General features: G+C 42.8%; 1 protein-coding gene across 3 annotated transcripts in view; it reads left to right on the top strand.

Moving 5' to 3' along the window:
* dtx1 (deltex 1, E3 ubiquitin ligase) overlaps positions 1–11006 on the top strand; it is a 34117-nt gene extending 23111 nt beyond the window's left edge. For 2 of the 3 annotated variants that reach the window (XM_019861910.1, XM_019861901.1), the window contains 7 exons: positions 1560–1621; positions 1754–1915; positions 3747–3808; positions 3949–4107; positions 4863–5024; positions 6338–6427; positions 6655–11006. In XM_019861910.1, coding sequence (XP_019717469.1) covers positions 1560–1621; positions 1754–1915; positions 3747–3808; positions 3949–4107; positions 4863–5024; positions 6338–6427; positions 6655–6879 — 922 coding nt within the window. In that variant the 3' untranslated portion in view covers positions 6880–11006. The remainder of the gene's footprint in view (positions 1–1559; positions 1622–1753; positions 1916–3746; positions 3809–3948; positions 4108–4862; positions 5025–6337; positions 6428–6654) is intronic. The other variant, XM_019861922.1, reaches the window with a different exon arrangement.
* The last annotated feature ends 201 nt before the right edge of the window (positions 11007–11207 follow it).

Raw genomic sequence — 11207 nt, 5'->3', positions numbered from 1 at the left:
GTTTCCTTAAGATGGAACCCAATGGGAGCAGATACAGCGAGAACAGCAGAGGCCCCAGAATTGAGCCCTGTGGAACACCACATGACAGGGGAGCAGTGCGTGACTCAGAGCAGCCAAGGCTGACACAAAAGGTTCTGTCAGCTAAATAGGACCTAAACCACTCAAGAGCGCTACCGCCAATGCCCACCAAGTGCTGCAAACGAGTCAGCAGAATACTGTGATCCACTGTATCAAATGCTGCAGTTAAATCCAATAGAACTAGACACACGTAGTCTCCAGTGTCATTTGCCAGCAGGACACATCCAACTTGTTTGTTTCACTTGTTTTGTTAACCTCAAGTTGAGCATTTATGACAGTTTTTTTTTTTTTTAAACAGTGTGATTAACATGATCATATAATAGAGTAGGGTGGCACGGTGGGCGACTGGCCTCACGATGCAGAGGTCGTGTGTTCGAATCCAGGCTTCTTGTGTGGAGTTTGCATGTTCTCCCTGTGCTTGTGTGGGTTTTCTCCAGGTACTCCGATTTCCTTCCACATTCCAAAAACATGCGTGGCAGGTTAATGGAACACTCCAAATTGTCCACCCTGCGCCTCTCGTGAGCATAAGCGGTTCAGATAATGGATGGATGGATGTCTTAGAGCAGCGATCCCCAACCTTTTTTGCCCCACGGACCGGTTTAATGTCAGACAATATTTTCAGGGCCTGGCCTTTAAGGTGTGACGGATAAATACAACAAAATAATATATGACCTGCATTAAAACTGTGGTGTTTTCGAAACATAATAATAAACCCGAAATCATGACACGAGGATCGTCCTATCTGGCCGCAACACTCTCTGGTTGCCATGGGAATGTTTAAACGTGCCTTCAAAATAAGATACACCGCAAATACAAAGTGCTTGAAAAATATGACTCACCATCGGCGCATATTATGCAGAGTGGGCTTGGTGCGTGGGGATCTCCCGTTGAGATAAATCCATATTTTAAGTAGGACTCCTGATAATGAAACCTTCTTTTTCTTGAAAGTCATAGGCTCCTCTTCTGTCTCCTGGTTGGGCCTTTTCCCTTCCTAAACAAACTTTCCAAAGACCTTTGTTTTTTACTCAGTTTGCAAGCTCCTGGGTTTCATTTTGGCAGTAACATATCACGTGACTGAGAAGCGCACCTTGACCTGCGTCAAGAGTGACATACTGTTGTCGGATGTAATAGAGGATCCTGTAATTTTTCAAAATAAAACTTTCAGATTCTGAAAAAAAAAAGAAAATAATGAAGTTATTTATTTATACTTTCTGTGCGGCCCAGTACCAAATGACCCACGGACCGGTGTCGGTCCGCTGCCGGGGGTTGGGGACCGCTGTCTTAGAGTATTGCTCTTTTGTTTTACTACTGTGCAGAATAGGCTTTAAAAATGTCAAAAATCAACAGTTGTTGTCATTTGCGGTGAAGTCAAGTCAAAACTCTGTTAGCATGGATCAAACCCGTCCATGTGTCAGACTGTCTCATTGTATCACAACATATTGAATACAGGACCTTCTCATTTACTTTTCTTTCTCTTCCAGAGTTCCTGCTCTCCCAGTCAAAAACTTGACTGGGTCTGGACCAGTGCATCCAGCGCTTGCAGGTTGGGTCAGCTAAAATCTTTCCTTTGTGGTGAAGATATTACAATATTACTCACGATCATTTTCTATATGTGTGTGTGTGTGTGTGTGTGTGTGTGTGCGCGCGCGCGTGTATGTTGTCACATACGCATCAGGTATGACTGGTATCCTGATGTGCGCTGTAGGTCTCCCTGTTTGCCTGACCCGAGCACCCAAGCCCATTTTGCACCCACCGCACATCAGTAAGAGCGATATGAAGCCTGTGCCGGGAGTTAACGGGATGCGGCGCAAGACCAAGAAAAAGCACCTGAGGAAAGGTAAGTTGGAGGCAAACATGGTGGAATGGGAGTTGTGTGGTGCAGCGGAGGAAAATGTATCAATTAAAGCAAATGCTCTGTTCATTACGAAAGCTGCCTAAAGGGTTCGTGCACACTGGAGCATCCACACCTGTGTGGCAGTAGCTTAATATACTGAACCAAACTGTGACTGCTCTCCCTTTAAGTTGCCAAAGAACAGTGGCCCTCAACCTTTGTAGCATCACAGACCGCTTTAGTACACACTTTTTGACAGACATTTGTATTCAGTAGAACAATGCACGATCAAAAGATGACAAGATTGATTGCTGCTTTTGTCCGGTGGTTGGCGGCTAGTTGTTAGCAGCTAAACTGCTCATGTTGACATGAGCAAGCTGCTCACATTTTCATGCTTTCCGCTTCATCACTGGGGTGCGACGTGTCCAAATGATTCAACAGTTTTGTTGCATTGCCTTGTTTTTTGGCAAGATAACTTTCACAAATGCTTCCTCCATGTCTCATTGGTGATACAGCCACACAAGCGATGGGAAGGAATTTCTCTTGTCAACATAGCTTCATCTTTGGAAGATTAGTCCAAGTCATGGCTGCCCATCAACTGCGTGTTAAACTACATGTTTGGTCGTTGTTACTATGACTTTCTGTTTTACTGCTTCTTTTATTTATTGGCGGATTGTGTTTGTGTTTCAATTTGCTAACCAAATTTTGGAGGAAAAGCTTGGCTCTGATTGGCTGAAGTCTCACAGATGGACATGCAGGCCAAACAAGGCAGACGGCAGCCAACTAGCTTTTCTACTCATCAGCTGGGCTTTACGGGCCATGGCCTGAATGAAAACGGGTCGATAGAAGCCGTGGAAACTCTGGACCTCCCAAGGGAGTCTTTGTCCTAATTGATCAGTGAGGCTTCCATCCTGAGCCTGCACTGCAGTTGTCCTCTTAGTCAGTCCTTTACAGCTCTTATTGTTCTACACCACTAGTACTCTTTCACTTTTACCTCGTGAGGTTTTGTTATTAACCGTGTTACCAAGAGGATTGAGCCAAAACTCTCAGGCTGTATACTATCAATCATGTGCAGAGTTTATTCATGCAACATGGAACAAAAGATCACATCTGTATGTTGTTTTCATTTAGATTTTTTTAAAGGCTGTCTACAGTTTGTGGTTGATCCAATTGAATATGATGCAAGTTGAGATGTGTCAATTTTCACCGACGTCAACTGTTCCATAGATGGTTGATAACATCAACATTGAACAGAACATCAGACAATGGGTGTTGTGTAATGAATTGAAAGGAGGCAACATTGTGGTGCAGCGTTCATCTCTTTCTGCCTAGCTGAACCGAACAAAAAGACATTCTGGCGGAAAAACTCATTGGCTTCAGTGGTCTGCTATGTGGGTGTGCTCTTAGCCATGCCACACTGCTTGCACACATAAAATGATGATACATGCAGTAGTTGAATGATGACTTGAACATGTACAGTGGAGCCTCGGAACGTGAACCCCTCTGAGGTCATACAATACGGAGTACAACTTCATATTTTAAGATAAAAATGTTGTTTACATGACATCACTAGACTCCCGCATATCTTGCAAGGCATCACTAAATTGCATGAGACTTCAGCATAGTCAACATTTCGATGAACTGTGTGTTTTTACTTTTTCTTTGTGTGGGTGTGTTATCTTATCATCACATACATTTACCAGTGATTGCAAAGGGGAAAAATGACTATCAGAGTAGAAATGGAATTTGCAGAGAATATTCTGTCCACTTAGCCTTTTTAATGTTGTGCATGTGTGTGCTTATAGTTTACTGTATATAATTTGTTTTGTGTGGCAAGGCAAAACCCCAGAGGATGTTGTCAGAAGATACACCGACAAAATTAAAGTGGCACCAGATGAGGTAAAACAAACACACCCACGCACACGCGCTACACACACACACACACACACGCACACGCGCTACACAGGTGTGAAAATATGGAGGAAAAAAAATCCACAGTTCTGGAGCATGGTGACTGAACTGTTATTTGGCTTGTGCAGGACTGTACCATCTGCATGGAGAGGCTGACCATGGCATCAGGCTATGAAGGCGTCCTGCAGCACAAAGGCATCAAGCCAGAGTTGGCGGGCAAACTTGGCAAGTGCGGGCATATGTACCATCTGCTGTGCCTGGTGGCCATGTACAACAATGGCAATAAGGTGGGGAAAAGCTTATGAGCCAGCCGTTATGATGTCACTCTCTAGGCTGGAATTACAAACTCTCAGCATCTTTCGGCTTGACTGGTCTGCGCGGTACTAGCAGATGATCCAACTCCGCAACTGTTCTACACAGATGGGGATCTCAGAGAGCCTTATCAGATCAGTCATATCCATCTCGAAAACCCAGCACTGGGACTTGCGGGAAATCATTATGAATTCAGCTCATTTTGGTGCAGTTGCATGAAATATTAACAGTACTCCTTTTTGCAGAAGCAGAAAATGCAAGCACGTTCGTTTGTGCAATGATCGCAACTAATTAAGATTAAAACACACAAATGTTTGGAGGCTTCATTTTTCTCTTATATTTGTGCTACGCAAATGATTGGACAATAAATATGAAAATGCAAACACCATTCCCACAAAGCCGCTAATGTGCTTTGTGCAGAAAACAAATGAGTCACACAATACACGGGGAATACATTGAAGCGCTTTTAAAGCCTCAAAACCTCTCAAGCCGTGTTCTTTCCTTAAGTTGAAGCATTGATGCTGAAGTAGGGAAGTGATGGGCTGAATTTCATTTGCTGCAGGTCAACTTCTACAGGTGCCTCTGCATACGACAATAAGAGTCTGATCAAAGGATGCCTCTTGCTCCATCTTGAATGCTGTATAATCCGCAATGACTGGCCACGACTTAAAATAGATTGAATGAGGACCTCATCTTTTCTCACATAATGGCACTCATTACTCCCAAGCAGGATGGAAGTCTTCAGTGCCCAACATGCAAAACCATCTACGGGGAGAAAACAGGCACTCAGCCTCCTGGGAAGATGGAATACCACATCATCCCCCACTGCCTGCCCGGCTACCCGGACTACAAGACCATTCGCATCGTCTACGACATTCCTGCCGGTGTCCAGGTTGGCATTATCAGACTTCACTAATCCTCCTTGCTTTTTTGTGCTCTGATCCACCTCCTTTCTTCTCTAAATCGCCGACTCTAATGCGGCTGCTTCATCCGCTTAAGTCTGATGATTCTTGTACCAAGGTGAGCGATGTGAGTCGCTAAGAACAAAGAGTTAAAGATTTTCAGAGGCTGGAAAAAATAGAATCATCAATCTTTTTGTCAAATCTATTTCTCAATTCGTAATGTGTTTTAACACAGAAATGTCGAATGATTTACATTGGGTTTTTTGCAGCTTATGTTCACAACAATTGAGAGAATAGAAGGCTGACGATTTGACCTGACTCTCCATCGGTGCTGTAAAATGTTAAAATGACCTTTTGAGAGCAGGCTCAGTCTGCCAAAGGCGACAGCACTGCTCAGCTGTCATGTTAGCACCGCAGCCACATGCAAGATAGACACCTCCAGCTCTCATAGTAAAGCGAGTGTACCTTCATCTCTTTCCTCTCCAACACCCAGCCCACTTCGCCGGTTTTTGGTACGGCGCATACAAATAATTTGGTACAGTATTTACAGATGCATGTTGGGATAGGTGAGTTCCTTTTTTTTTTTTTTTTTTTTTTTTTTTTGTTTTTTGGGACTGTCAATGGGAATCTTAACAAGGAGCACCGTCGAACATCAATTGGCATCAACTATATATCGTTACGGGATTGGGCAGAGAAAAGTCTTGGCCAACTCTAGTTCGATCATTTGATCGCATTAACTATGGCCAGCAGACGGCAAATGTGGATGTGTTTTGGATGAGATCCCAGTATGTCACAACACTGTGTAAGGTCCTAAAACATTGTGGACCCTTGTAAATGTGACAGTTACAAGCAGCTTGTGATTGATCAAAGTGTTTGTCACGTTCAGTCTTCTACAAAGGCTGTCACAAAAGAGAGAAAAGATGACAGAGGTGATTTAAATTTAGAATTAGAAGAGATGATGGAACGTACACGCACACACACGGCAAGCATGCACACACACGACTAAATACTGCTACTACTCAGAGGTGGGCGCGTCAGGAAAATTTGACAGTGGGTCATTCACCAACACCTGGGTCGCAGGTCCGTCATCTTCAGTCTGTTATTTTTACAAGCCGAAGCAAAACTGCAATTGTCAGTCAATACGCCATTGTTATTTCAACCACACGTCATTGCTAAATTCATATGAGAACATGGTTACAGACAACAGCATTGTTCATCTACCTTTATCGTGATACTGTGGGATCAAACGATTCCATTGTAAATGGAAATAAAAGTTGTTTACTATATATACTGTATGTTTCAGACAAATGAGCACCCCAACCCTGGCAAGAAGTTCAGCGCAAGGGGTTTCCCTCGGCAGTGTTACCTGCCAGACAACGAGAAGGGCAGGAAGGTGAGCCAAGCCACACAAGGTAGTGGTTTGTGGATTTCAAACTTGCTGTTTTGGTCAGAAGAATGCCTCCGTCTACCATAATAAAACAGCCCAAATTTATCATTCCCCATTTATGTGGAAATCTTAATTAAAAAAAAATAAAATAAATTCAAAGGTGGTTAAGAGCCCCTACAACCAATACATCTTGTATGAACTCCTCACAACACTCCCCACCTTGCATCCCACAGGTCCTCAAGCTGCTGATCACAGCCTGGGACCGACGCCTCATCTTCACCATCGGCACTTCCAGTACCACAGGCGAGTCTGACACGGTGGTGTGGAACGAAATCCACCACAAGACCGAATTTGGCTCCAACCTGACAGGGCACGGCTACCCTGACCCAAACTACTTGGACAACGTCCTGACGGAGCTGTCGGCCCAGGGAGTGGGCGAGGACAACGTGAAGGACTGAGAGACTCCCGAGCTGGACGACGGAAACACGACACATCATCTGCTGCGATTAAAACGCTGTGGTGGCAAGGCAAGCGCGACAGAAACAAAACGATTGTTGTGATCTTTTTGCTTTCATTTTGATTACATTTTACATTATGCCCGCAGCATGTATGCGTCCTCAGAGACTTGCGGCACATGCGCCATGTCTGTGTTGCCGCCAGCAAATGTGTCACTGACCTCTTTTCGTGTCAAAGTGAAGCATCTGCACTTGTAGCGCAACAAGAAGGCGTGATTGCGTGGCCCCACCAACGCCGCATAACGAATGTCGAGGAAATTGCTGCAATAAGATGAGGTGCCAATGAAGCTTATCTCACTTGATAAGACAAATTGTAAAGAAAGACATGCATATGATTTTTCTTCAGGATTGGCTTCCCCCTTGTTTACTGAAGAAATTGAAATATTTTAACACATAGTGCGACTTTTCTGTGAGTTCAGAAAACGTGTGCCCCCATCGCTGAAGCAAGGGCTAAAGAAAGTGCGTTTTATAGTACAGTACATGAAATAGATTCCACTGACCCAGAAGCTATGAGGTATTTTCCAATGGGCATTTGTTACATTGCTAACCTTATGGGCTGCCTTTGAAAGGGGCTGTGAAAGATCCTAGCAGACATTTGGAGGCTTGCTATGAGATGTTGGAGCGTACCATTGCGACATTCCAAGGTTAAACTCATTTGTTTTGTTGACACTCTGGGAAAGCTGACCTCTGTGAACATGAAGCCCCATGTTGGTATGCTCTCAATTGGAGGAAAATGTGGCCTTGGGTCTATCCATCATTCTGCCATACACGAGGGGGAGCGTGTGACTGCATGCAGTGAGATCCTAAAGGTGTCGGCATTTTCCCTAGGAGATCCATCTTGCGATATCTCATCTCTCCTGAGAGGTTTTTTTTTTTTTGTTTTGTTTTAATACTCGAACACGGTGCAGTAAGCACTGCTTTCCTTCTGCAGGGTGGAGCGGTGAGGCAAGTTCTCTTCTTGATTCATGTTCTCTTCATGAGCAGCGGACATCCTTCAAGGAAACATGCAAATGTTGCTTTATCGCAGCGGAAGATGCATCGGAAGTATTTTGATTTCTTCTGTGTATGTGTTCCGCTTTCCGTCAAAAGATGTTGTGCCCAAGAGCTAAAGATGGTTTTAAGATCCCTGCTGGGGATCTTCATGGTTTGGGTTTTTGTTTTTTATACTTGCAGATGAAAGCGAGGTCAGCGCTGACTTTCCACAAGAGCATCTGATCAACTTTAATGAGGTGGGGTGTTGATGTAAACTTGTTGTGGGGCTCATTTTGGAGCAAATCAGTCTTCCACAGCAATTGGAAGCAGCAGCTTTGCTTCCAAGTTGTTATTTCTTTTTTTTATAGTCTTAAATGACATTTTAAACCTTTTTTTTTTTCCCTAAAGTCATCTTACAGTGCTTTGGAGGAAAAATGATTTAGAGAGGTGATCTGCCCGACTATTCGAGCTTAGTTTGATTGTATGGTCAGTTTATTTTTATACCTTAAAACATTCACTTACCCATGAACTTAGCGATACAAAAGCAGATGTCGACAAGATACATAAAAGCTGGCAATGTTGTCAGTTTTTCAGGGACTGTTTACTTATGTATGACATGTTAATGGGCGTCGAATATAATAAGTAGTGTTCGTGTATGCTACTGTCCGTACCTTCATGTAGAATGTGTGTAAGTGACTTGAGTAAATATAGTCAGTGTATCTCTGTCATTAGTCGGGGAGCCTAAACAGCATGAGCGTTGTCATCCTCCCTTAGGATCCTTTCTAGATAGGAAGTCAACTTTTTAGTTCACCTTCAGTCAAAAGCAAGGAATCAACTGGGTGAAAATTGGCTACAGATATCGTCACTGTTCGATTAATAAACAGGAGCCACAGATTGGCGGGGGTTGGTTTTTTTTTTTTTTTTTTTTTTTTTAAGGCCCTGAAAACTTTTTTTTTGTCCTCACAATGTAATGTTAGCTTGCTTTGTATTGTGAGACGTATGCAAATGGGGGATGTGTCACTTTGCTGCTGGAGCAGCAGGCCTGCGGCTGCTTCTGGTCCCTCCTAAATCAATACAGCCTGTTGTCATGTTTTCCGGTTTTCAACCACATCCAGCCAGGCGAAACATATATGTGAGCAGCATGTCTGTTACTATTGTGTTGACTAACGCGGCATTAGAAGAGCTGGAGGTCATCTTGAAGGGCAGCAAGCCCAGAGTGCGTTCTGATGTGTGCAAGTGTTGTTGTTGTTGTTGTTTGTCTTTTAAGCAAAAACGGCAGTTTTCTCTGGGGGTGATGCACCAGCGGGAAAACCTGTATGCCTATTTGCTGCAGTTCAGATTTATTTAATAATAGTTGTATAAGACCATGGAGAGTATGTCCACCGCTTTCATAGAGCTTTATTGCTTTTGCGCTCTTCGTGAAGCAGATTCTCAACTAATATCAAACGTTCAGGGATTATTATTTCATGTCTAAGGGAGAACCAGATTCATTTTAAATTATGGTCTACAACCAACATCTTACGAGTTGAACGCATCTTTCGAAGTGAGTTGTTTTTTTTTTTCCCCTCTAGTTTCCGTGATGGATCTTCTTTGACTCTTGGTGTACTGATTCACTCTGGATGACACAGCTCTTGTCTTTTTATGCAAAAATGCGTCTGTCCAAACGTTTTCTAGCTGAAATGATCAGCCTACTAGAATTTTTATCCTAGAAGAATTCGTGTGTAAGCAATCGCTGCATGAACTATTTTTTCCATCAGTTCACCTAACCGAAAGAGGTTTTTTTGAAAGATACTTTTTCAGGGGCTTTAAAAATAGTTCTGTTTTAGTTTTTTCCTCTCCATCCACTTGGATATTGACTGCAGTCAATTTAAAGTGTGCATGCATGTTTTTGGAATATAACCTGTGACTGTGAGGAACACGTGCCAATGTGCCGCATAAAAAAGTTCATTTTATTCCAGTTTCAACTTATTTAGGCTGTCTACTTTTCTCTCCCCCGTCACAAGGCAAAATAAATTGAGACCAATCATTGTTTGGACCTCCTTTCACTTTTGGAGGCCTTAGCAAGTCAGCACTATCAGGGAAACGTCCACATTGAGTGAAGTCTATTGAAGAAGAGAAATCCAAATGTTTGCGCCTTGAACATTTTGTCGCCCTTTAGACTTTCAGGTGTGTACAGACTTTCGCGGAAAGTAAACATGCAATGCGGTTTGGTATGCCTGAGCGACAGAGAGAGCTTGTTTATGCAATTTACTATTTTCGAAATGTAAAATCTGATTCATTTGTAGCAAGGACAGTGATATTTTTGGGTTAGTAGTTGTTTTCCTTGTGGGGTGCCTCACTCTTGTCTAGAATAAAAGCTGACATATATGTATTGGAAAGCATATATTTTTGATGTATTTTCTGATTAACGATTGTCTTTGCGATAACTACATCATTTGATTCCAAGGGGGAAGTTATGATGTCTCATTGGGCGCAAGATGTAGTATTTCCTACTGTAATCAAAAGTCATAAATGTTCAATGCTTATAGTACACCTCTTTCAAATATACCTTAGACATTTAGTGTGGCTATACTGTCTGTTGGTATCTCTTTGTCTCTTTAAGTGTGCGTCTTGCAAGGCAAAAATCATCGGGCCGCGTCATCCTTTCAAAAGACATTCATGTTCTGCCCGAGATGCATATGAGCTACTTTAGTGGCGATGCGTAGGAAGTCATCACAGGCTGCTCTTTAGAAAGGTCAACCAGATGATGTTGTCATCTTAGCACGGCTCTGTATCTTGTCGCAGAACATTTTCATTTTACACGAGTCAAGGAAACATGGCGTTTGGCTGATATCAACTTTTGGGACATGTGCAACATGTTTCATGTTTTAATTGACATTTTCAATTCCTAATTTTGTGGTTTGACATGACTTGAGCAACACTTTTCTCGTTCAAACTTAAAGCTTAAAGAGACATGGAGACTATGATCACTATAAAGGGCTTTTTAATCAAATAATCGGTCTTTATTGAATCGCGTTGACCTTGTTGCATGTTTGTGTCTTTCTTGTGGACAAAAATGAAAAAATAAAGTGCCCTCAGTGGGGGTGATTTTTGTTTCACCTTTGTTACCTCAGCGTTCATTTTATTTGATTTTTGTGTGTGTGTCTTATTTGTGTTTAGCGTTATTTCCTGCAGCTCATGATGTGAATTTGAATGTGCATTACTGGTCATTCGGAACCTCTGTCAACTGAACTGTGTGGGTGCCGAAGCCAGTGTGTGCTAAAGGCTGTGTTGGGATGTGACAACCCTGCCCCCTTCCC

This window comes from Hippocampus comes, unplaced genomic scaffold (assembly GCF_001891065.2).
Source record: "Hippocampus comes isolate QL1 unplaced genomic scaffold, H_comes_QL1_v1.1 scaffold147, whole genome shotgun sequence".
NCBI lineage: Eukaryota > Metazoa > Chordata > Actinopteri > Syngnathiformes > Syngnathidae > Hippocampus > Hippocampus comes.
Note: the sequence above shows the minus strand (reverse complement) of the source record. Positions and strands in the feature narration are given on the sequence as shown.